This window comes from Eutrema salsugineum, unplaced genomic scaffold (genome assembly GCF_000478725.1).
Source record: "Eutrema salsugineum unplaced genomic scaffold, Eutsalg1_0 scaffold_15, whole genome shotgun sequence".
NCBI lineage: Eukaryota > Viridiplantae > Streptophyta > Magnoliopsida > Brassicales > Brassicaceae > Eutrema > Eutrema salsugineum.
Genome location: NW_006256867.1, coordinates 1095176 through 1119717, shown reverse-complemented (window position 1 = coordinate 1119717; position 24542 = coordinate 1095176). Strand labels below are relative to the sequence as shown.

The following is a 24542-nucleotide window of genomic DNA, read 5'->3' as shown; positions in this document are numbered from 1 at the left end:
TTAAAAATTAAAAAAAAAAACCGAAAAGCTCCAACCGGTTGGTGATGATAACATGAACCGGTATATTAACCCATAAGCATCCAGAAAACTGCTTTTACACAGTGCAATGTTGTGTTCTTCTAGATACAAGCTTTGAAGCAGATGAGATCAAACAAAACAAAAAACTGCACTTTCTTGATTCTGACAGCTGCTAGTTTCCAAAACAAGAAAAACAATTTTTTTTACAAAAGTAGGCTGCAAAAGATAAGTTGCCAAAAAGTAAACACAAGTGATCTCCATTTTTACAAAAGTAGGCTGCAAAACGCCACAATAGCAGGAGATCATCCATTTTCTTCTATCATTGATCAGCAAGGATAGACAGGATCAAAGACATAGCTGTGCGGGTTTGTTCAGGAATCCCAGAGAGTAAGACCGTAGCTTCAGCTTCTGTAGGATCCTTGACATCCACTTTGGCTCCTGAAATCTGTAGTTACAACTTATCAGCTACATTTGCCTCTTCTTTTGTCTAGAATCTAATATGGTTCAAGAACAGAAGACATTACCTGTGCTAGATTATCTAGACCGGCTCCATCTCTGCCATAGAGTGCAGCAAGTGCATCTTTCTCGATAGCTAGATCCAATGTAACTTTTCTCAAAGATATACCTTTACTTCTGCTTCCAAAAGAAAAAAGAAATACACTGTTTTATGCCACGAGATTGTTAGCAGAATGGATTGTATTGTCGCTGGGAAGAACGGACCTTGGTGGTAAAGAAGAGACGTCTCCATTGCTAGAAAGTTGAAGCTGTTTCATTCCCTGTGTCAAGTCATTGTCTAGCAAGCCGTTGACTCCGTTGGCGTCTTTAAGAACCTCATTGTGCATTAGATAATCAATCGACTTCATTACTTCTCGTTCACCATCTGATACCGAGAGAGAATCACCTCTGCCTGCGTTCTGCGGTTTTGTTGAACCACCATGGTTCTTAAATGGAAGCAATCAACCTCTCCATAAATGAAAGAAGAGACAGTCAAGAAAACTCTGGCTTAGGGGAAAGAAACACACTTACTTGTTGTGATGGTTGCAGATTATACTTAGCTGCTTCACTTTCATATGGATTACTAACTCTAGCTCTCATTTCTTCTAAAACCTTCTTTGGAAATAGGTTACCCCGTAATTTAGAAGAAACGTGAGTCAACGCCTTCAGTACATGCCTATACTCTCCCATAATCTAAAAAACAATGAGCAAATCTCGGTTAGTATTTTCTCAATCTATAAGGACACAAAAGCTTTATACTGATTACAAGAAACACGCGCTTTACCTCTATCAGCATTTCATTTTCTGAAATACAGTCCAGCATCTGGTCACCTACTGAAATGTGTACATTGTCACCAGTTGCTATGTTTGCTTCTCTGTTTCCAATTAAGTCAATAGCAAACTGTGATGGTACCAATAGCTTCGCTTTCACCAAAGCACAATGCAGTCCCTGATGCAGACCTTTCCCAACATCAATCTCAGCAGATCTTGCATATACAAGAGCCAGAGCTTTTTGTGCATGAGAGTACCGTGACTCTAGATTCTAAAAAGAAAAAACAAAACAAAGTGAAAGTGACTACATCAACAAAGAAACTCGGTTAAACAAATGTAAACATCGAGCAAGAAAATAAAACCTACCTCGCGTGCGGAAATGGTAGCAACTTGTTCACCGGATTCTTTCAAAGGAGCTCCGATCGAAATCGAAGCACCAGTTTCATTCTGCAGAGCTCTGATATTAGAGCCTTGTTTCCCAATTATGCCTCCAGCTGCTAAACTTGTGCAGATTAGTTTAAACACGACCTTCCCTTCTGTTTCTTTTGAATCCTGAAAACCGTTTCCTTCTTCATACCGTGATGGTAAGTAACGTCTGTTGGATGCAGCGGTTTCTGAAGCATTAGGCAACGAAGAAGAACGCAGTTCCGGGAAAAACTCCGAATGAGGATCCTCTGAGTTTCCATTGGCTTTGCTGCAAAGTGGCGGTGGATAGCCATTGAGAGGTGGACAATTTTGAAGAAAAGTTGATACCATAACCAGTGCCTTCTTCACAGCCAAGACTTCTCCCGTAATCTTTGTACAGAAATAAAAGAGCCATTCACAAATCAAAACAACAAAAAGTTATCAACTTTAGGTTAATATGCAGAATAATTATAAATAAAAATCCAAACTTGGAAGAACAGTTGACTGAAATGGTGAAACACTAAAGACTTTATTAAAGTTTTGTTTTTTTTTTCTTCTTTTCAAAGCAATTGATTGCAAAAGATGAAAACTTTACCTGAATCAGCTCATCAGTGTTAGTGCCACAAACCGGAGGAGGCAAAACCCTAATCATGGCACCGGAATTTCTCCGCATCCACTCCACATTCTTCCCTCCAAGCCCCAAAACGGCTCCAATCTGATTCTTATTAGCAAGAATCCCACAATAAGCTTCTTTACCATCATCGACGACGACTCCGCCGCTATCTTTCGCCGCCAAAACCGCCCAAGATCTCTCCAAAACCCTAATCAGCGCCGTCTGAGCAGCGGAAACCTCACAAGTCACCCAATCGTCGTGTTCACCGCCGGAGAAATCTCCGACTCTATCAGTCAATAGAATGCTTTTGTCAACGGCCTTTGACCCGACGATGAATACTACCCAGTGATCGGACCCGTTCACCGGAGTCTCGCAGTGGATTTTAGTACCGGTCTCTCGCCGGAGCTTGGATACTATACAGCCGTTTGCTCCGATTATGCCACCGATTACTGACGCGTGGCAGACAACTCGTAAAGCCGTCTCGCCCTGTAACACGTGAATCACCGGACGCTGTTGCGACCGTCGATTCTGGTTCGACACGGCGGCTACTCCACGGCGGTTATTCATGGCGGCGCAAGTTAGCAGAACGCTTAAAGTGTTTTCTTTTTCTTCCCCACAAATCACGGTGAAGAAGCGGGAACGGCAAACGCTAATAAGAACCAGATTTGTCTATAGTAAAAACTACGATTTTGCCCATAACGCGTAATTTTCGCTTGATTTTATTATCAGTGCGTTTTAATGAATGTTTTGAAAACGGAAAATTGGCAATAATAAATTGCGATTTGGCTTTACAAACGCGAACGCTACAGTCAAAGACAGCGAGGTTTAGGGAAACATTTTCCAAGGTAATTAATTGTCAAAGTTTAACGATTAGTAACGAGATAATTTAAGAAAGAATCGACATAACGATCTTGCCTATCCATGTCACCAAACACTCTTTTCATCTCCTTCACATTCTCTCTATAAACTTTCCCTTCTTCTTCCTCCATTACCAATCTCAACGACTTGGCCACACTTTCTTTAGTAAAGAAACCTTCCGTCTCATCCCGAGGGATCATATACCCGATTTTCTTCTCCTCAATTACTCTCGCGTTCAATCCTTGGTCGTATACAAAAACCAACATCGCCATCGGTTTAGCAAACCGGACAGCTTCGATTATTGTTCCCCAACCGGGATGAGTTAGAACCAAACCGATCGAATCGTGGCTCAATGTTCTCAATTGCTCAACCCAACCTCTCCACACCATCCCTCTCTCCTTCGTCCTCTCTTCGAATCCTTCAGGAAGCTCGACCGGTTCGGTATCCCACGGACCGCGTCGAGTCTTTAACACCCAGAAGAAAGGTAAACCGGAAAGCTCTAAACCGAAAGCGATCGCGTTTAGCTCCGTCTGGTTCGGTTTAGCTTCTGAACCGAAAGCTACGTAAACTACGGACTTGCTTTTCCGCGAGTCCAACCAAGCTTTGATAGACAGCCACGTGTCGGTATCATCGTACTTCTCTTCCGTCTTCGGAGGTAAAACTCCCACCGGAATAACCGGTTTCCGGTGAAGATCCTGTATAAGTCCCAACCACTCAGCTTCGTACTCGTAACAGCTCCTCACGGCGATGACGTCACAACCGTCGATTACTCCGGCGACACGGTGGACGTCGGGGACATTGCCTTCCGTTGTCTCCGCCATAAACCCTTTGAAAATGTACCGGCACTCGAACAGCTTAAAAGCCACCGGAGTTTCGAACGGGACCCATTTAGGCGGCGTCATGAAATCCGCCGGAGAAGTACGGTACTCATCGAATCCCGGCGGTTTCAGAATCCCGAGAGTCGCGCCGTTGAAAGCGCTGAAGAATCCGGTTTTAATCCCGAGGCGGCGAGAGATCGGAGGAAGCCAATACGCCGCGAAATCTTGTAGGATCCAATCGGGTTTCGAGGATTCTAGAAACTCCGTCACCGGGATTCGCAATCCGTCGAAGGCGATTTTTAAGTAAGGTATGAGATCGAAAGGCACGTCGGTGGTGGCTTCGCCGTCCTCCGGGAGTTTTTTGTCGACGCCACCGGAAAGAGGGAGCTTGACGAATTTGATGGCGGAGTGAAGATTTTCCGGCAGCCGTGGAAGGAGGCGGTCGATGTTACGAGGAGTGGAGATGAAAGAGACGGTGTGACCCTTTTGAGCAATGAGCTTGGAGAGCTCCAAGTATGGAACCATATGGCCAAAAGCTAGCCATGGAAACATTGCGACGTGGAGCTTGGCTCCATTTCCTCCATTGTCGCCTTTAATGTTCGTCATTGTTTAATTTCCAATTTTCCATTGTCGACAATTTTTTTTTTCATTTTATAGAGGAAAAAAATGAAGAAGCAGAAAGATATTTGCAATAAAAACAAATTTCAGTTTTTCATTTTTATTTATCTGATTGTGAAAAACAGATGTTGTAGGTAAGATGAACGGGTGTGATTTATGATTGGTAAGATGTGTGGATGTGGTGAAAACTTTTAAAATCTAGATTTTTATTGTTCGAATTATTGCATTGTAATATTTGTATTATTGTATATAATCGTTGTGGATGTTTTGGACCTAACTTTCTTTTCTAACCACCATTCATGGTAATAAATTTGTCGAAATTAAGAGAACAAGAAAAGATGTTTTGTCTTTGTAATTGTTTGCACATCAAATGGTAATCAATCTCATTCAAGTTTAAACCGGACTGGTTAAGTCAACCAAGGGGTTGGTTTAATTTTTGTTTGGGCTCAGTTGCATTCTCATTGTTAACGGGTTTTCTTAACCGATCTAATTTCTTAACGAATTATTGCATTGTAATATTTGTATTATCTATATATATAAAGTAAAATGTCCTCTCTTTCTCATTCTCATGATGCTATATCATTTTCTCAAACTCTAAAATTTTGACACATTATCAATGCATTTATTAATTTATAATTTATTATATTTTATGTCATTATACTTTAACTATAATCCATTAATTTATCAAGAATATGAAAAGACACTCTTTATAAATAATAGTTTATATATTAATGCATTTATTTACTATTATTTTAAATGATTTACTTTATTTATATGATTCGATAGACATTAATAGTAAATCATAAAATATTAAGATAGCCGGATTTGGATCTAGTTTTGCCAAATCCTAGAAACAAATTCTCGGATCCGAATTTTTTAATATCTAAAAATATCCAAATTTGTTTTTAAAACCGTTATAAAACACTAGAATATAACAAAAGACATAAATTTAAAGAAAGTTAGAATAATAGATTATAAAATTAAATGCATATTAACGGGTAAGAAATATTCGCACGAGTTTCAAAAAGCTGGAGTGACAATTATATCATTTCTTATTTTAATTATTTTTGTTATTAGCATATCATGTAATAATTTACAAAATAATAATTATTTTTAAAATGACTACTTAAATAATAATATAGAGATGTGAAAATGCATATTTTGTGAAACAAATTGTGGTACCACAAAATGTTAACATGTTCAACCTAATCTTTGAAACATAAAATGGGTAAAGTTCCCCTTAAAAATTATACAGAGCTCAGGTTAGAGAGGTGACATTGAGAGTGACTAGAAAAAAGAAAAACCTGAGAAAGATAGAAATTTCAACCGGTCCAATTTGTTGTGTGTGGTTCAACATGTTGCATTGACAAGGGAGAGATAACATAAGAGGGAAAAGGAGAGTGAGAGGGAGAGGGAGAGGGAGATGGAGATGGAGATGGAGAAGGAGAAGGAGAGGGAGAGGGAGATGAAAAGGGAAATGTGTGTAGAGAAAAAGAGAGATTATGAATATATTTTGGAAATACGTTAGAGAATCGAGATATTTTCTACTAATTAATTGCCTATTACATATATTTTTTTTCCTAAATGCAATAATCAAGAATTGTATATATTCGAAAATCATAAACCCATATAAATATAAAGATATCTACAAATTAAATTTGATTTGAAGTTTTAATTGATACATTATTTAATTATTTTAAAAATTTTGTATATAAAATTATTAAATGCTATAAATATATATTAAATTACGATATAAAATTTAATGAAAAAAATGATATTGTAGAGTTTTCTTTTAAATATGTCAATAAATACAATACAAAATTCCGCGCGAAGCGCGGATCAGCCCCTAGTTGTATATAATCGTTGTGGATGTTTTGGACCTAACTTTCTTTTCTAACCACCATTCATGGTAATAAATTTGTCGAAATTAAGAGAACAAGAAAAGATGTTTTGTCTTTGTAATTGTTTGCACATCAAATGGTAATCAATCTCATTCAAGTTTAAACCGGACTGGTTAAGTCAACCAAGGGGTTGGTTTAATTTTTGTTTGGGCTCAGTTGCATTCTCATTGTTAACGGGTTTTCTTAACCGATCTTATTTTTCTAAACAGAACTCTTACAAAAGCAGAGCTCATGTGTGAAAAGTGTGTTTTAAGATATTGTAATGGGCTTGTTTGATTAGGTCCATAATCATGCTTTTGACGGCCCAAAGGGTAAAAAATAAAGATCATAAGATGGAGGTGCGGGGAATCGAACCCCGTGCCTCTCGCATGCGAAGCGAGCGCTCTACCATATGAGCTACACCCCCAATTGCTACAATATCAACTGTTTTACAATATCAATAGTATTTCAAATCATCCATCCAAAGGAAAAAAGAAGTCTAAGTCAAAAACCAGAAATTTGTATAGACAAATTGAAATCTTTTGATCGAAAGACAGAAGCCAAATTCCAAATTTTTCTGAATTCTTTCGACCATCTTCTTGTTTTCCCCTCTTTGATTCTCCTTTTTTGGGGGTTTTTGAATTTTCTTCTAGACTCGTATTGAGACCGTTAGTATAATGACCTGACTAGGGGCTCCACTTGAGCTCTAAGAAAGGATAAATCAAGCCTAAGAGATGATATATGAAAGAGAAAATCACCTCTAAGGTACAAGATTCGGTGGTTGGTGACGATGATGGAACGTACAGAGAGAAAGATAAAGAAGAAGATAATTCTCAGATTACTTTTGGAAAAGATGCCAACGGCAGTACATAAAGGTGACCTCACGTGGTCCAGAGTTTGACTAAAGAAATACCAGACGTAAATCGAAATAAACCGAAAGGAGATAAACCGGGATCCAAAGATCAAAACCGGATGATAGTTTATTGGTAATGAGATAATCCTATCTCAATACTCCCCTGTTGGGAAGATCCTTGTCCTCAAGGATGAAAAGTTGGATACTTGGCGATGAAGTCTTGGTAAAACTCCCACGTAGCTTGATCAGCTGGATACCCCTTCCACTTAATGAGTACCTTAGTGACTACAGCATTGCGATGTTTAACCATCTTCTTTTCGAGCACCGTTTCTGGTTCCTTAGCGGTGCCCAGGTCAAGTAAATACTGCGGTAAGGTAGGTACAGTAGAAGAGGGGTTAGGACAAAGCTTTAGCTGGCTCACATGGAAGACATTATGGATAGCAGCTCCAGGTGGGAGATCGAGCTTGTAAGCCACAGCACCGATACGTTCGATCACTGGAAATGGACCATAGAACCTGGGAGAGAGCTTATGAGGCACCTTCTTGGCCTTCAGTGAATGCTGACGATAAGGCTGCAATTTCAAATAGACAAAATCTCCGACCTTAAACTCGCGGGTAGAACGATGGGAATCCGCGTATTGCTTCATCCGGTTTTGAGCTCGAAGGAGGTGGAACTTCAGCATGTTTATAAGCTCTTCACGTTTCTGCAAATCGCGGTCGATAGTGGCGGAAGAGCTCTCACCCGGCAAGTAAGGGAGGTGGATAGGTGGTGACTGACCATAAACGATCTCAAAGGGTGTGCACTTAATAGAAGAGTGGTAAGTAGTATTATACCACCATTCTGCAAGTAGCAGCCATTGACTCCAAGAGTGAGGAGTCTCGGAGGTCATGCATCGGAGATAGGTCTCCAGCGTACGGTTGGTGATCTCCGTTTGCCCATCAGTCTGGGGATGGTAGGATGTCGAGAATCGGAGGTCAACACCATGGACCCGGAAGAGCTCACGCCACACCTCACTGAGAAAAGTGGGATCCCTGTCGCTGACAATATCCTGAGGCATTCCGTGCAGCTTAAAAACCTGATCAAGATAGAGATGCGCCACTTTGCGAGCCGTGTAGGGATGTGACAAAGCCAAGAAATGAGCATTCTTGCTTAGCCGATCAACCACCACCAGTATACAATGTTTCCCAGAAGATGGAGGAAGACCCTCGACAAAATCCATACTGATGGACTCCCAAACGCCATTAGGGACCGGAAGAGGTTGAAGGAGACCAGGTTTGGCGGCTTGATCGTACTTATTACGCTGGCAAACGGAGCAGTTGCGAACGTAGTTTTGCACTTCAGTACTCATTCTCGGCCAGTAGAACAAGGATTTCACGCGATGTAAGGTTGCATCTCGGCCCGAGTGACCCCCGACAGCGGAATCATGGAGCCATCTCAAGATGTGGAGCTTGAGATCCGCATTGTCTCCTACCACCAATTTCCCTTTTCGGCGAAGCTCATTGTTAACGAATGTGAACGAGGGGTGAGATCTCTTATCAGTCGTGAGTTCAGAGATAAGTTTGAGTAAATGAGGATCAGTGTTCCATACCGCTTTGAGAGAAGCATAGAAGTCCTGGTGAGCTTGAGAGTGTGTAATGCTGAGCAACTCCGAACCCGTGACCCTGGAAAGAGCATCTGCAGCTACATTCTCCTTCCCTTCCTTATACTGAATTTCGAATGAATATCCCATGAGCTTGGATAACCACATATGTTGGAATGGGGTTGTAACTTTCTGTTCGGTAAGGAACTTCAGACTCTTCTGATCTGTCCTGATGATGAAGGGACGATGAGTTAAATAAGCACTCCACGTTTGCACGGCGTGGACGACGGCCAATAGCTCCTTCTCGTAAACTGACAGGACTTGGTGACGTGGACCCAAAGCTCGGCTTATGAAACAGATAGGGTGTTGGTCCTGCATAAGCACCGCGCCAATGCCCAAGTTCGAGGCATCAGTTTCCACAACGAACACCTTTTCGAAGTTAGGTAGAGCCAGTACTGGGGAGGACGTAAGAGAGGTTTTTAACTGCTGAAAAGCTTCTGCGGCTTCGGGATTCCACAAAAACCCATCCTTCTTGAGCAGAGTTGTCAGCGGACGAGCAACAACGCTGTACCCTCGAATAAAACGTCGGTAGTAGTTAGCGAGTCCCAAGAAGCTACGGAGCTGTTTCTGCGAAGTAGGGACAGGCCAGTTCTCGATAGCTTTAATCTTACTAGGATCGGTACTGACGCCCTCTGCCGTGATGAAATGACCCAAATACTCAATCCTGGTGGCCGCAAAAGTGCATTTTGAGGGCTTCAGGTACAACTGTTGTTGCTGAAGGATGGAGAAGACCTCGGCGAGGTGTGACAAGTGATCATCCCAAGTAGCACTGTATACGAGGATGTCGTCAAAGAAGACGAGAACGAACCGGCGAGCCACAGATTGGAAGATATGGTTCATCAGGCTTTGAAAGGTGCATGGAGCGTTCGTTAAGCCGAAGGGCATTACGACATATTCGTAATGGCCGGCGTGGGTCTTGAATGCGGTTTTGAAGACATCTTCAGGGGACATGCAGAGTTGATGGAAGCCTGAGCGAAGATCCAACTTAGAGAAGTATTTCGCACCCCCTAATTCATCGAGGAGATCTTCCAGAAGAGGAATTGGGTACTTATCCTTGATAGTCTGCTTGTTGAGACCCCTGTAGTCGACGCAGAGGCGCCAGGAGCCATCCTTTTTCTTGACGAGGACGACCGGAGAAGCGTAGGGGCTCGAACTACACTGGATGATGCCCTGCGTTAACATTTCTTGAACCATTTTATCGATCACGTCTTTCTGCAGAGATGAATACCGATAAGGACGTTTGTTGATCGGATTAGCATCGGGGGTAAGGGTGATCCGGTGATCAAACCCCTCGCGAAATGGTGGGAGGCCAGATGGTTCGTCAAAGAGGTCGTTGAACTTGTTCAACAGAGCCTTGAGAGCTGGGTCCTCGGAGAGTTCACTTGTGTCAGCTGAAATATGGGAGAACAGCGCCTGAGGGATTAGCTCATCCTGCCCCGAGGTCTCAGATACTTCCTGCAACTGGAGAAGGGCGATTTGTGGCTGTTGCTTCATCAGCTTATCAAGCTTATCACCTTTGATAACCTTACAACCTGATTTAGTAACTCCCCAGAGAACATGTTTGAGGCCGTTCACCGTGAACTCCATTCTGAGGTTTAGAAAATCCCACAAAATCGGACCAAGTGTACAAAGCCATTGTACCCCCAGAACAAAATCGCAGGTATCCAGCGGGATAGTACGGACTTCTGTGGTAAAGGTATAGCCTTGTACCTTCCAAGGGATAGTGCATTTGTATTTGCAGCTACAACTGGCATGGGTCTCGTTTGCTCCAGTGGGCATCCCATCTCTTTTGCAGTGCGGAGATCGATGAAGTTATGGATGCTTCCGGGATCTATGAGGATGTAAAGCTTCTTATTCCCGTACTGACCCACTACCCTCATGCAATTGAAAGTGTTCGATCCGTTGAGAGCATGCATTGAAATGGTGGGAGCATTATCCACTGGTTCATCCGATATTTCCTCAACAGTCAGCTGTCTGGCAAACTCTTCATCAGAGTCTGAATTCGCTTCTTCCTCACACTCCATAACGAAGATCTGCGAACGTTTATGCTTCAAATGATGACCGGGAGTGTATTGCTCATCACAAAACATACACAAACCTTTAGCACGGTGTTCCTGCATCTCCTGGTATGAAAACCGTTTGGGCTGCCTATCTGGTGAGGATTTAGGGATGTAGTTTGGTTTGGAGTTGGTATGCTTAGGCGGGGCAGGGAGAGGTAATATCGGTGAGGAATCCTGAAGGCTGTATTGCTGATTCCGCTGATTGGAATAAGAGGACTGTTTAGGAAATGGATTGAAGGAAGCTCTACTCTGCTTCACTGGTGTGTGAAGTAAAGATGATTCGTGCAGCTTAGCGATTCGAGCTGCTGCAGCCACAGATTTCACCTCAAACTGTCTCGTGTGGTAGGCGAGGTGTGGGTTCAAGTTGGATAAGAAGATACTAAGAGCATGGCTAGCTGGGATAGCTATTCGGGTGCGTAGACTCTCAAATTTTCTCAGGAAAACTTCCACCGTATCTGAGCCCTGATGTAGACTCACGAGCTCCGCTAACGGATCGTCAAACAACGCACTGAAACGCGATGAGATCGCTACGACGTAGTCAGTCCAAGAGGGAAAGATACCATACCGTTCTGCTAAGTAGTTATGGTGCCATTCGAGGGCGGCTCCAGAGAGGTGCAACGCGGCGAGTCGAACCTTCAGATCCGCCGGCGTGCCGTCTAGATCGAAGAACTGTTCACACCGATAGATCCATCCTCGAAGATCCGATCCGTCGAACCCCGGAAATCCAACTTTGGTGAGTCGCGAAGCCAGACCATTCGGTAGTGTAGCAGATCCGTCTCTGTTCAGATTTATTCCGGCGAAACCGCCTTCGACCCCACTCGGACCCTGAGGATCCGGTAACTGGACCATCCTCGCAGGGAGGACTCCAACTGGAGGTGAAGAGCCGTCGACCCCACTCAGACTCTGAGGATCTGGTAACTGGATCATCCTCGCAGAAAGGACTCCAACTGGAGGTGACAGGTCGGCACCGCACTTATTCCGCTCCACCCCACTCAGATCTGGCGGATCTGGTAACTGGAACGTCCCTTGTGAGAGGACTCCAACAGGGGGTGCAGAGCTTGAACACGGATGCGATGGATTGAGCTGCGATGCTGGAGCTCCGTGAGAGAAATAGCCCATGATCATCGTCTCGAGCTTACTGAAGCGAGCTTCCAGCTGATCGGCACGGATCTGCTGAGCTTCAAACCGTTTTTCTTGCTGCAGCTGCGGATCCTCCGGAGGATCACTCGTAACTGGGACCGCCATAGCTTGTTTCTCCTTTTTTCTTGTTTCGACCATTGTTCTTCGTTTTCCCAGAGATTAACCTGGCTTTGATACCAATGAGACCGTTAGTATAATGACCTGACTAGGGGCTCCACTTGAGCTCTAAGAAAGGATAAATCAAGCCTAGGAGATGATATATGAAAGAGAAAATCACCTCTAAGGTACAAGATTCGATGGTTGGTGACGATGATGGAACGTACAGAGAGAAAGATAAAGAAGAAGATAATTCTCAGATTACTTTTGGAAAAGATGTCAATGGCAGTATATAAAAGTGACCTCAGGTGGTTCAGAGTTTGACTAAAGAAATACCAGATGTAAATCGAAATAAACCGAAAGGAGATAAACCGGGATCCAAAGATCAAAACCGGATGATAGTTTATTGGTAATGAGATAATCCTATCTCACGTATCGATAATGTCGACTGATGAAACCATACTCAATCAGCTGAAGAAGGAGATTCCAGTGGATGAAGAATCTCTGGTTTTGAATCCAGACTCGAGGGTCGGTCTCGTCATCGTTGACGTTGTTAATGGGTTCTGCACCGTTGGCTCCGGAAATATGGTTTATATACTCTTCTTTCACAGTTTCATTATAATGCTGTTGTTTTATGTGTTCTAATTTCTCCAAGAAACCGGAAATTTGGACGCTTTTGTTTTTGATTTTTTGTTTAGTTTCTTAATGCCTACCAAGTGTTTGTGATATTGCCTCAGTGATACGTTATTTGAGCGAATTTGAATCTGTTTGCCTTGTGATTCTGCAGGCTCCAACAAAGCATAATGAACAGATATCAAAGATGGTGGAGGAATCTGCAAAGCTTGCAAGAGAGTTCTGCAATCGGAAATGGCCGATTTTTGCGTTTCTTGACTCCCATCACCCTGATATCCTGGAGGTCCCGTATCCTCCTCATTGTATTATTGGAACCGATGAATCAAAACTCGTTCCTGGTATTTTTTGCTCTGTCAATGTCTTCTTAGATTCTAAAACCAGTGAGATAGTGCTCTTGACTTCTTGTTTTTTTCTGATAATCTATCAGCTCTGCAGTGGCTTGAGAGTGAGAGTTGTGTCACTCTTAGGCGCAAAGATTGCATTAATGGGTTTGTGGGTTCTATGGAGAAAGATGGTTCTAATGTTTTTGTGGATTGGGTTAAGGAAAAACAGATCAAAGCCGTAAGTTTTTTTTTTGTTTTATTTTATAATGTGATCAGTTATGGTTAACAAGTTCAATGCTTTTAAGGCTTATCTTCAACTTACTTAAAGATCCTTGTGTGATTGGGGATCTACAGATTGTGGTCGTAGGTATCTGCACGGACATATGTGTGTTTGATTTTGTGGCTACTGTAATCTCTGCCCGAAACCACAGTGTTCTTCCTCCTTTAGAAGATGTGGCAGTGTACTCTCATGGCTGCGCCACTTTTGACCTTCCTCTTCATGTTGCAAAAGACATCAAAGGCGCTCAGGCTCATCCCCAGGTATTTAGATTTCTCTTGTGAAGCCTGATAAATTGATTTTTCTGAAATTAGCATTATAAGCTTGTACAATTGTCTTTTCTTTTGTCAGGTTCCTTTATTACTTTTGAATCGGCTCATCTTCTTATTCTTCTGTTGTGTTTCTTTGTACCAGGAGTTGATGCACCATATAGGTCTGTACATGGCTAAAGGAAGAGGAGCTAAGGTAGTCTCTGAAATTTCTTTTGGTCAGTGAAAGACTGGCTCGCAGGAAAATTTTATCATTTCAGTAAATTGTTGAATTTGCCATTTTTTCATGTAAATTGTTCATGAAGCTTCTTTGCTGAAGATCAACTTTTATGTATTATCTCATTATCTGAATGAGAAATAATTTGATATCTCATCTGTCTAAATGAAATGTTCAGTCTGATTTTACACTTGAGTTTTTGAGAGACAATGACTCTTAGAGTCTTAGCATAGTCTCATAAGATTGTTACCGAACCATGTCTGTTTTTATGCCATCATGAAAACACAAACTCTGTTTCTTGTAATGGTTCTTGGCATAAAACTTTTGAAAAAAAAAACTGGGAGACACCCCTCTTGCTTCAACAGTTACAAGCTGTGAACAATCTACAATACTCAAAAAGGATAACCAAAACACAACACTATTGTTTCAATCTCGCAAACCAAAAAACAAAGGAGATGGGGGATAAAAATGCTCAGTCTCCCCAGGGAAATACAGGTAAAAAAGACGAATAAATAAAATCCTCCATGAATCGGATATAAGATACAGTATATGATTCAATTAACTCTCTGGATTGTAAGTATTGTATAATATGTAAATGTTACCTATGTAGAAGTCTTCATCTTTCTATATAGTGAGGGATGCATGCAGGAGAATATGGACGGCTTTGCTCTCTTCTGTTTGGAGCCAAAGATGAATGACCTTAAGGGAACTCTTGAGCGACTATCCGAATGCTGAAGGTCAGGATCGGATCTGTGTTTTGAACCCGAAAGAGAAAACTCATCGCTTAGCTTTCCTAGAGTCTTGTCAACCTCGAGTTGAAGCGTGGTAATGTGATCTAACCCAGCCTGTAACTCGTCTGCCACTTTGTTGTTCTCCTGCTTCATGTTCAGCACCTCACCTTGGAATTTAGCAGCTTGATAGCTCGTGAATCTGAAATCATCGTCTTCAGCACTTGATTTCAGTGCTTTTGTTATCTCATCCTGTATGTTACACAGCGACTCGAATCTTGATTTCAGTTCCTCTTTCAAAGCTGCACCTTTCTCCAGCCAGAGACCCAGGTCTGTGTTTATTTCCCTTAAGTGTAGATAAAGTGGTCGAACATCTGATCTCAGGGCATATTTAGCTGTGCTGCTTCCATCTTGCTTTCTTCTTTGCTCTAGCTTTGATATCTCGGCTTGTAGATCCTCGATTGATGTGTCGTAGCTCTGTATCTGTCCAAATGCTGTGCTGAACCTTAACCAGAAATCTAAATTCTCCTCTAGAAGCTCATCAATATTCAACCTGAACTGTTCCTCGACCAGGGACATGTTCACGTTTTCTGCAGCCATGAATCCGAGGGAATAGTCGTCGTTTGACAACTGGTTTTCCATCAAGTCATTACTGTCCGCAAGACCCTTCTGTAGGAGGCTCATTTTCTCTCTTAGTAGCTTGATCTCATCATCTTTTGTAGCATTCTCTGTCTTCAGCTTTGTTTTTGTTTCATCCAAAGTTTTCTTCATGTCCTTGTAGTTCCTGAGAATAGTCGTGTACTCCGTAAGCAGATGCTTTTCTCTGTTCTCCATTCCCTTCATGAACATCTCTTTCCAATTTGGTTCACTTTCTTTCTCCTTTTCATCCTCTTGTTGTTGGCCACTGAAAGCGATGTCAGATTCTTTAGATGATATCTGCTTCTCTACAACATTATCAAGAACAGACTCTGTCTTGTCAGATGCAGCCTGCTTCTCTGAAACATTATCAAGAACAGACTCTGTCTTGTCAGATGCAGCTTGCTTCTCTGAATCAGAATCAACTTTTTCAGTAGATTCGAAAACAGTCTCTGGAGTTTTACTTTGGATGCTGATATCTCCTGCAACTGTTGTCAGATCGAGGATCTGTTCAGAGCTTTCACTCTTCTCGGCCAGTTCCTTTGTCTCTTCAGAAACAGCTAAACTCCTCTTCTCACCTTCCAGATCTTTCTCCGGTTCCATTTTCATCGCCAAGTTATCAGACTCGCTCTCTGGCTTCACCTCATGAAAGTTCCCACAAGAGAGGTTATCGAGATTATCACATGCTTCATCAAAATCTGTTTGGAGATTGCTACTCTTATCCATAACATTTCTGTCCAAATCCTGCAATGCCTTGAGTTTATCTTCCATTTCCTTCAGCTTCTTCCTCAGATCACTCTTGTCATCTGCTAACATCGCCTTATCAGTTTCAAGAGTACTGATCTGTGTCTGAAGACCATTGGTCTCGTTTCTTAATCTCTGTATCAAAGCAGTTTGTGAGGAAACCGCACTCTCCAAGCTAAGCACTTTGTTCACGAGCTCATCGACTTTCTCAGCCATCTCTGTCGCGTTGGCTGAAGAATTCAAACCAGACTCGAAATGTTCTCTAATCTTCTCCTTTACAGATTCCAACTCTTTCTTCTTCCTAGACATCTCTTTCATCTCATGCTCCAACTCTTCTGTTCTTCTAACTTCATCACCATCGTCTTTCGCAAAGACACTTTCATCCCCTAGAAACTGGCTAGCCATTGATCTTAGCTTCTCTTTAGACTCCTTAATCTTCATATGCTCTTCTCTAGCTTCTTCATAAGACTTCTCTTGCTTCTCCTGTAACTCCACTAGCTTCTCCTGACACGACTTTATCGCAGTCTCGGTCATCAATCTCCGAGCCTCATCGTCTTCGATTACAATACTCTCACCAAACTCATCCTGCAAACCACAAATCCTCTCTTGTTTCTCCTTGATACTCTTCTCAAACTCCCAGTACTTAGACAAACCTTGCTCATAAGAGCTCTTCACAAACTCCTTCTCCGTCTGCAACGACAAGATCTCTTTCTGCAACTTATCAATCTCCCCCATCGCCTCTGGCTTGCTCAAACCCGAGCTCTTGACGACCACGTTCGCAGAACCTCCCGTGTACTTCATAGATTTCCTCGGCTGAAGCTTCTTGGTAGCAACTTTAACCGCGGTCTTCAAGTCTTTAACAGGCAATTTCGGGACGTTAGGGACATTAGCTCCTGAAAGATTCTGTCTTTTGGCGAATTTAGACGACGAATCGTCGTCATCATCCATTGCAAAGTTTGGGACTTGGTCAGGAAAAACAGAGGCAATCGTGGTGTTTGCGTTTTGAAGCTCTGTGGAAATGTGATCGTAACGCTCAGCTAAAGCTCTATAAGCTCTGTAAGATTCTTCAACGAAGCTTATGAGTTCTGGTCTCTTTTTGTAATACATCTCTGCTCGCTTCGCAAACGAATCTCCATCTTCTTGTAAAAGCTTCAACACATATTGCACCTTCTCTTCAATATCTGTAAATTCAAAGGATAAAGATTTTTACAGAGAGATCGTTTTGGATCATGAGTTTCTGATTCAGACAACCTCAATTATCAGAAAGATCTCAGCTTTTGTTCTTAATAGAAAAAGGGTTTCCAGCAAAAAGACGAATCATACATTTACCCAAAGAATCAAACAGATACATACGCACATATTTGTGTAAATATAGATATAAAAAGAGAGAGAGATGAAAAAAAGGAGAGACCTTGAAGGTTTTGTTCGAGCCATTTCGATTGTTTGGTTCGAATATGACTCGCCCACCACCATGAATACGCATTACTCGCAGCTCTCTGCAGCATCGTCTTCCACTACGAAAATTATCACGCAAAATGTTTTTTCCTTTTTTTTCAAGTTTCTTTTATCTTTCTCATTCAAATTCCCAGAAAACAGAGACAGAGAACAGAGCTTTTGACTTTTATATGTGCGAGACTCTTTTGTTGCAATGTCTCTCTCTCTCTAGATCTCAATAAGAAAAGAAAAAGGAAATTTTCCTGAGAAAGAAAGAAGAAATTTTAGACCCACAATGAAAGTTAAGTTTTTTTTTTCTTTTTTGATCAAAAAAATTTGGATTGAGGAAAGAACGTGCAGCTAATTAAGAAATGAATCTGCTTTTTTTTCCGATCATTTTCTCTGCTTTTTTCTCGGGAGGGACTTTTATTAATCTCTCCTTTGAGCTGAGCTGTTTGATTTGATCATGGGTGGGAGCAAACCTCGCTCTTCTTTCTTTCTCTCTCCACCTAATAATATTATTTTGGTAAAAGATTTTAATTTTTCTTTTCAAGACTATTTATTTTATTACTGAGTTAGTTTATTGATATTTTGAAACAAATTTTTAAATTTTGATTCTACTAGGAATGTCTTTATTACAACCAATGTTATAGTGCCAGCGTCGTGGTCGGAGAAGTCAGAAGCATTCTCTCGAGATTTTAAGAATATATCAAACGTTATCGAACATGTCAGAACCAGAAAATAGTTTATTCTCTTATGAGAAAGAATCTCAGAGAATGAACATATTAAAATAATTGGAAAAAAAGGAATGTGAAAATGTCGTCTTTAGTAGTTTAGTGACATTGTCGGTTTTTTAGCAAAAGATATTCAAGCAAGCAAAGCCTTTTTTTTCTCTTCTTAAATCATTTTTAAATTGAATCTTACAGAGCTTTTTTTGACGGTTTAACCATAAAACCGGACACGTTTTGATGAACTGGTCAAAGGTCGGTGTGTCAAAATCCGACCAAACAAAACAGAAAAGAAAAATTGGTGCAAGGGTTTTAAACATTATAAAAAAGGAAACGTTGTAAAATAGCTTATTGGCCCCAATAACATTCCTTCATTGGAAAATCTCCTTTTTTTATAATCATCTAATTGTTATTTTTATTTCTCTATTCTAATTTTCTTTCTGTTTTGTGTTTCAGCCTAGTTTCAGCAGTCCAACATTCTGTTTTTTGAATAAAAATAAATGAATCATTTTTTTATTTTTCACATACAGATTTTTCTCTTTTCTCTTTTAGTTGTGTTTTTTGTTATTACCTTATACTTATATATTGACCATTTTAGAAATAGAAATATGTAGTAAATATTGACCTTACTTTTTAAGAAAATTGATATTTGTCTAAATATAAAATTTATAGTATTTAATTTATATTTTATCACAAATTAAATTTGACTCCGGTAAATTAATGGATGACTCCACCACTGACTAAATCATTAACGTTTGGTTGGATCTCTGAAATTTTAAACTTCACACATGGAAATATTATTAAACCAAGATGAAGTAATATAAAAGAATTAAATAAATTCTGTGCAAACCAGTAAGTAATCTATATTTTCTTATTTGTTTTGAGAAGTAAATGTTAAGAAAATCCTACACTTTTACAAACTAGATTGATGATTTTTATTTTTTTTAAGGGAACAGTATTTTCTTATTTATTTTTGATTTTGTAAATGTTAGGGAAAAATCCCTTTTCTAGTTTTTTTTGTGGGCTGACAATTTTTGAAACCATATATATATCTCATTTCTTAGGCCTTAAATAGACCCAAATTGTGCAGAAACAAAAACATATATAGATGTCAACATTTTGCTGCTGAATGCTGACTTGATCAGATTTAAAAATCATGATTAGAGTGAGACAAATAACAATGACTTCGAATCAGCGAAATATTATTAGAATGTGAATTATATAAGTATATATATACATATATATTCATATATATACAGAGATGGTATCTGCATTATGTGCTTGCTCTACATAAGAGATTATTGAGGTCTCTTAAAACAACGGTGTGGTCTTTATCTAGAACCTACCAAACTTAAGTCATAACGTAATTATTAGAGCTAGCTTGAGGGTTTAGAGGCAACTAGATGGGTTTTGATTCAACGTTTGTTAGGTATCCTCTAGTGAGTTATAGTGTTTAAATATTTATTCGAGCTCTTAAGAGTCATTGATGTTTGGTCATGTTTGCTATGCAGTCTCTGGCAATAGCGATACATGATCGAGATCAAGCCATAGCAATCAGCGACTACCGATGCAAAATTTCAGTAACTTAAATTTTATGTTATAAAATATCACTACCACAACGACTGCAAATATAATATTTTTGCTAAAATTGGTTAATATCCCATAAACGTTGATCTATTTACCAAATTACAATGTCCATACATTTTGTTTTTGTTGATGACAAAACACTAAAACAGAAATGCATTGAAGAGACGTACTAATATAGGAGAGCTAATGAGAAACATAAAAGGAAAACCTCTTCCTCAAACAGAAACTTACAACATGCATAATAAAAACTACTACACTGCCTCTTGTTATAGAGTTAAAAAGATTTACATTAATCTCCTCACTCCATCAACTTCTTAGTATTGTTCCATCTCTAACCACCATACGGTAAGCTGCACAAACCAAAAAAAAATATTTAGTTCTTTTGAGGGTGATTCAGGTAAATGGCTATATTTCAGACCAAATTTTACCCAAAAAAAAATTACATTTCATGGTTTTTAGAAATAAATTATCAACATATGACCACTTAGTGCATATACTCTTCTTGTCTTTTTACAGCTTATTTTTTTAGGAAAAGTCACGTCAAATTATTAAATTAAGAAAAGAGTAAATAAACAGAGAGAAAGTAAATAATGAATAAATTACCCGAGTCTAAGGGAAGTATCGGAGCTCTCGGAGTCAACAGGAGCGCCGTTTCCGGCGTTAGTAATGGATTCCGACGAGTGTCCTTCCTCGTACACGGCAGTGTTCTCCGATTCAATACCAACGTTTCTTTCATGCACATTATTACATATCTGCAACGTAACAAAACAAAAGCTCCAAATTTTTTATTAGACCGAAAAAATACAAAAAAAAAGATATAAAATTCGAAATAATATCAACGTACTTGTTTGCCTAGTCGCTCGTTCTCTTCCGTTAGTTGTGTTCCCTGCAAAATCAAGATTGGAAAATAGAAGAGACAAGAAAAGCATTAAGTTCTCTAGTTATTTGTATTTTGAGTTTTTATATATTGTCACAAAGTATCTTGGTTTTCTCTAGAGATCGACTAATTGAGGGATGAGCAAGTTTTGACATAAAGTCACCCTAGGCTCTAGCAAACTTAAACCAAACTATAATATGAAACAATGTCCAACCAATCCATATTCCATAAAAAAAATTAAAAACATAGAAAAAAGGAACACAAAACCATGCACATTCTTACATCCAATTAGGACCAAATGTCCTAAGTTTTTACCCTAAATATCTAAGACACCTTTTAACCACGCTAATTAGTTGGTTTAACCTCGCTTATCTCAAAGTATGATTAAAGATATGCGTTACAAAGAGTGAGATGCGTACTTGCTGCCTTAACCGCTTGTTCTCATCCATCAATTGCATTCCCTAGGAACAGAGAAATTTTAAACTCTTGTCAATGCCAAAATTATTTGAATCAACAACTATATTAAAATTTGATTTGATTCTTACCTTTCTTTGAAGCTCACCGATCTCAGTCATAATCTTTTCACTCTGCAACAACATCTCATAGTAGTTAAGTACGCATTCGATCGCAAGCTTAGAGGGAATCTTATTCATTGTATGATCATATGGCTACATCTTTTAACATCTAAAGTTTTTAACTACCTTTGTTTCAATTACGCGTGTCAAACCGGCTTCAAGGGCCTTTTCCAGCTGTTGCAGTTCTTCAATGTTAAGTCCTAGGAGTTCCTCTCCTCTCATTTGCCTATGATCATATAAACACATATAGTTAGAAAAAGAGTTATTTCAAAATTCAAAGAATATGTATATATTGTGTACCTTAGTCGGTTGCTCTTGTCCGCAATTTCTTTGCTCATCCGAGCGTGATCGCTATTCTCCACCAGCTAACAGGTAAACCATTGGGTTAAGCTCTTGATCAAATCCATAATAATATAATCTCAAATCTCTACACATGATTAACTGTACATGTCTAGCTTTAAAATCACAACCCTAAATACGTAGTCTAATCGTATGCAATAAATATAATGCTTTGGGGCTATTATTAATATAATGTTTTAGAATTTCTTGATCAAAATGGTAATTTAACGTAGCAGTAGATTTTATAAGTTAGAGAATCGTAAAAGCTAACCTGTAACTCAAGAGATGGCTGATCAAGCTTCTCCAAGTTCTTTGACTGCAAGTTATGCCTCTCTAATACCTCCTTCATGCTTCATTAAATAATGCAAACACATTCCAATAAATACCTTATATAAGACTGTAAATAATCTACTATTATGTTATAAACAGCTACATTTTGCTAATATATCCCTGCTGCATTAGATTTAAACATGGAAAATGTACAATCAAAAGATACAAAACATAATCCACATAACAAAACTTAATACTGAAACAAACATTATTTCATGTTATACACTGTCGTTTAATATATATACTATACCTATATAATATACTATACCTATATAATATATATACTATATATAATATATATACTATACCTATATAATATATATACTATATATAATATATATACTATACCTATATAATATATATATACTATATATAATATATATACTATATATATACTATATATATAATATATAATTGTATAAGTATCTGTGACTGTATGTGTGTGTAGAGGTGTTGCCGACGATAGGAACTGAACTGATAACTCGTGGGTCAGAAATCCAAAATCGTATCTTTATGATATGATAAGTCCTTTTAGATTCCCAATATCCATAACATCTCCAAAAACCCATCTATAGGACTTTTCCCAACACTAATATAGATTCGAACTTGTTTATTACTATTTTTATTAATCACTTCTTCAAGAAAAACTTTCCCAAAGTTTTGTTTATCCACACATATATAGATAAATCCTAAATTTCTAATGCTATAATCTCCACAAATTTCTAAATAAATATGACATTGATGGCTTCCACATATCATCCACAAATATCTATATCAAAGATTTATGCAACACAAAAAAAAGTAGAGCATTTATGCATATAATTTATATTTACATTATTTCTAATATTAGTGTACTTAGATACCTTATATTTGCCTAAATCAAGAGTTTACTACAGTTGAATCTACGTCATTTTTGGTCATTAATATATCTTCTACATAAAGTTAGTGGTCCACTAAGGTTTTATACAGTTTACTTCTCTGTGCGACACATAGACATCTAAAAGCTCCAAGCTTGTGTCTGGATCTAGAGATGATTGGTTCAAAGAGTTTCAGAAATCTAATGAGATATATAGACAAATTAGAGAGAGAGAGAGAGAGAGAGAGAGACCTGGAGCTACAAAACTCGAAGAGCTTTCCGGTGGAAGAGAAGATGATGAGAGCAACATCGGCGTCGCAGAGAACAGAGAGCTCTTCTGCTTTCTTGAAAAGTCCTCTCCTTCGTTTAGAAAACGTCACTTGTCTCGCCGTCGCGTTGTCGATTTTCCTGATCTGAATCTTCTCTCTCGCCATCGGAAAGAAAAACCCTAGATAAGGAAGTTTATTTTGATCCAAGAATAAAAGGGTTTGATTTGATGAACAGGAGCAAGATCTTGAATCAAGAACGAGTGATGATGAATAAAAAGAGAAAGTAAAGAGAGAGAGAGAGAGGAAGAGGTGTCCAGAAGAAAAAACTTGAGAGAAAGAGGAGAGAGAGAATTTTTGCTAAAAATGGAGACTTTAAAGATGAGAGAGAGAGTGACAAGACGACTGAAATGGAAATCAAATCGTGTTCTTTTTGCTAAATTTAGAAGAATAATATGATTTTCAAGACAGTAAAAACCCTAGTTTTTGAAGATTTGAAAGAAAGGAAATTAAAATCTTGAAGAGAAACTAGATCAGATGATTAATCCATAAGGAGCATAGTTATGAGGATCAAAGAAAACCTCCGAATGAAGAAAGAAAAAAAAAGGAGAAAAAGCTAAGGGAATATATATAATATAATATAATTTTCCACCTCAAACGTCTTAGAAGAAGACATGAGAGGGTTTTGATTGGTGGAGATGAAGATATTTTCAGGGAAGGGTTTATTATTTAATAATTTTATCAACGTGATGGGGTTTCTTAAATGATTATTTTTGGAAGGCAACAGATATTTTTATTTTGTTTAGTTTCTTTCTGGATATTGGTTTATGTGTGGTAGTTATTGGATATGGCGAGGAAATAAGATTTATAGTCTCCAATGAGATGAGAGAGGGAATAGAAGTGTTTGTTTGGGTCAGTGGGGAATTTCTTTTTATAGGGAAGCATAAAATGAGATGTCTCACTTTGTTACTTACACTCTTGGTAACTAAATTGGTCGTATTCGCTGTAAAAAAAATTCAAAAATTCTGTAGAATTTCAGGGGCTGGAATGTAGTTTCAAATTTTATAAAATTGATATATAGAAAAATATGGTAGTATTAATAAAGAAACTTCAAAAATAAAAATTAGAGTGAAGTTTATAATACATTAATATGTAGTTTTAAAAACATCCATGGGTGGGTGGTGGTTAGAATGTGATTTTCACAGGTCTTATTCATCTTTTAACATTTTATTATAGTCATGACATAAAAATTATGAATTGAATTGATCGAACCAAATCGATATTTGATTAATTCAGTTTGGATTTGGTTTTAGCAATCAAACCAACCAATAACTTTGAAAAATTCTTTTGGTTTTTACTTCGGCTGGGATGAGCCAAACTGATCCAATCTCTATTTTTTCCAATTAAATCAAACATGAATTTTATAACTGATATATAATTTACTAAAACAAAAGAAACT

The 24542-nt window shown here is 38.9% G+C and overlaps 5 protein-coding genes and 1 non-coding gene across 9 annotated transcripts; 1 reads left to right on the top strand and 5 right to left on the bottom strand.

Moving 5' to 3' along the window:
- Nucleotides 1–63: 63 nt before the first annotated feature.
- Nucleotides 64–2933, bottom strand: LOC18021819 (KH domain-containing protein HEN4). Of its 4 annotated transcripts, none has more exons than XM_024158570.1 (7): nucleotides 2285–2933; nucleotides 1651–2079; nucleotides 1298–1555; nucleotides 1045–1206; nucleotides 739–959; nucleotides 543–654; nucleotides 64–463 (listed from the first exon to the last, which is right to left on the bottom strand). In XM_024158570.1, exons 1-7 carry the CDS (start codon nucleotides 2867–2869, stop codon nucleotides 338–340), a joined length of 1893 nt encoding a protein of 630 aa, XP_024014338.1. In that variant the 5' UTR covers nucleotides 2870–2933; the 3' UTR covers nucleotides 64–337. The 4 variants fall into 4 exon arrangements, with proteins under 4 accessions (XP_024014338.1, XP_024014340.1, XP_024014341.1 ...); XM_024158572.1 differs by having other exon boundaries at nucleotides 543–651; XM_024158573.1 differs by having other exon boundaries at nucleotides 739–932.
- A 156-nt stretch (nucleotides 2934–3089) lies between these two features.
- Nucleotides 3090–4613, bottom strand: LOC18021818 (UDP-glycosyltransferase 91A1). Its single transcript, XM_006404658.2, has one exon. The coding sequence runs from the start codon at nucleotides 4582–4584 to the stop codon at nucleotides 3166–3168; it is 1419 nt and encodes a 472-aa protein (XP_006404721.1). The 5' UTR covers nucleotides 4585–4613; the 3' UTR covers nucleotides 3090–3165.
- A 2217-nt stretch (nucleotides 4614–6830) lies between these two features.
- Nucleotides 6831–6903, bottom strand: TRNAA-CGC. The gene has a single exon. It is a non-coding gene; the product is annotated as a tRNA-Ala (tRNA).
- Nucleotides 6904–12672: 5769 nt separating this feature from the next.
- On the top strand, nucleotides 12673–14164 carry LOC18021817 (nicotinamidase 1). The gene is made up of 5 exons (XM_006404657.2): nucleotides 12673–12852; nucleotides 13052–13235; nucleotides 13325–13458; nucleotides 13575–13760; nucleotides 13912–14164. Exons 1-5 carry the CDS (start codon nucleotides 12706–12708, stop codon nucleotides 13990–13992), a joined length of 732 nt encoding a protein of 243 aa, XP_006404720.1. The 5' UTR covers nucleotides 12673–12705; the 3' UTR covers nucleotides 13993–14164.
- Nucleotides 14165–14410: 246 nt separating this feature from the next.
- Nucleotides 14411–17732, bottom strand: LOC18021816 (protein NETWORKED 2D). Its single transcript, XM_006404656.2, has 2 exons — nucleotides 17503–17732; nucleotides 14411–17272 (listed from the first exon to the last, which is right to left on the bottom strand). Exons 1-2 carry the CDS (start codon nucleotides 17594–17596, stop codon nucleotides 14586–14588), a joined length of 2781 nt encoding a protein of 926 aa, XP_006404719.1. The 5' UTR covers nucleotides 17597–17732; the 3' UTR covers nucleotides 14411–14585.
- Nucleotides 17733–19901: 2169 nt separating this feature from the next.
- On the bottom strand, nucleotides 19902–23678 carry LOC18021815 (MADS-box protein SVP). Its single transcript, XM_006404654.2, has 9 exons — nucleotides 23070–23678; nucleotides 21903–21981; nucleotides 21593–21657; nucleotides 21419–21518; nucleotides 21263–21304; nucleotides 21137–21178; nucleotides 20685–20726; nucleotides 20444–20592; nucleotides 19902–20190 (listed from the first exon to the last, which is right to left on the bottom strand). Exons 1-9 carry the CDS (start codon nucleotides 23249–23251, stop codon nucleotides 20172–20174), a joined length of 720 nt encoding a protein of 239 aa, XP_006404717.1. The 5' UTR covers nucleotides 23252–23678; the 3' UTR covers nucleotides 19902–20171.
- Nucleotides 23679–24542: the final 864 nt, after the last annotated feature.

Excerpts from the sequence above, each read along its gene's own strand:
- LOC18021817 (XM_006404657.2), top strand. The coding sequence starts at position 12,706 with ATGTCGACTGATGAAACCATACTCAATCAGCTGAAGAAGGAGATTCCA. Across the intron at positions 12,853-13,051 it reads CCGTTGGCTCCGGAAATATG|GCTCCAACAAAGCATAATGA; the intron begins GTTTATATACTC and ends GTGATTCTGCAG. Across the intron at positions 13,761-13,911 it reads GCGCTCAGGCTCATCCCCAG|GAGTTGATGCACCATATAGG; the intron begins GTATTTAGATTT and ends TCTTTGTACCAG.
- LOC18021818 (XM_006404658.2), bottom strand. The coding sequence starts at position 4,584 with ATGACGAACATTAAAGGCGACAATGGAGGAAATGGAGCCAAGCTCCAC.
- LOC18021815 (XM_006404654.2), bottom strand. The coding sequence starts at position 23,251 with ATGGCGAGAGAGAAGATTCAGATCAGGAAAATCGACAACGCGACGGCG. Across the intron at positions 21,658-21,902 it reads AGCCATCTCTTGAGTTACAG|CTGGTGGAGAATAGCGATCA; the intron begins GTTAGCTTTTAC and ends TTTACCTGTTAG. Across the intron at positions 20,727-21,136 it reads ACAAGCGGTTAAGGCAGCAA|GGAACACAACTAACGGAAGA; the intron begins GTACGCATCTCA and ends TTGATTTTGCAG.
- LOC18021816 (XM_006404656.2), bottom strand. The coding sequence starts at position 17,596 with ATGCTGCAGAGAGCTGCGAGTAATGCGTATTCATGGTGGTGGGCGAGT. Across the intron at positions 17,273-17,502 it reads GCTCGAACAAAACCTTCAAG|ATATTGAAGAGAAGGTGCAA; the intron begins GTCTCTCCTTTT and ends TTGAATTTACAG.
- LOC18021819 (XM_024158570.1), bottom strand. The coding sequence starts at position 2,869 with ATGAATAACCGCCGTGGAGTAGCCGCCGTGTCGAACCAGAATCGACGG. Across the intron at positions 1,556-1,650 it reads CTACCATTTCCGCACGCGAG|AATCTAGAGTCACGGTACTC; the intron begins GTAGGTTTTATT and ends TTTTCTTTTTAG. Across the intron at positions 655-738 it reads GTCTCTTCTTTACCACCAAG|CAGAAGTAAAGGTATATCTT; the intron begins GTCCGTTCTTCC and ends TTCTTTTGGAAG.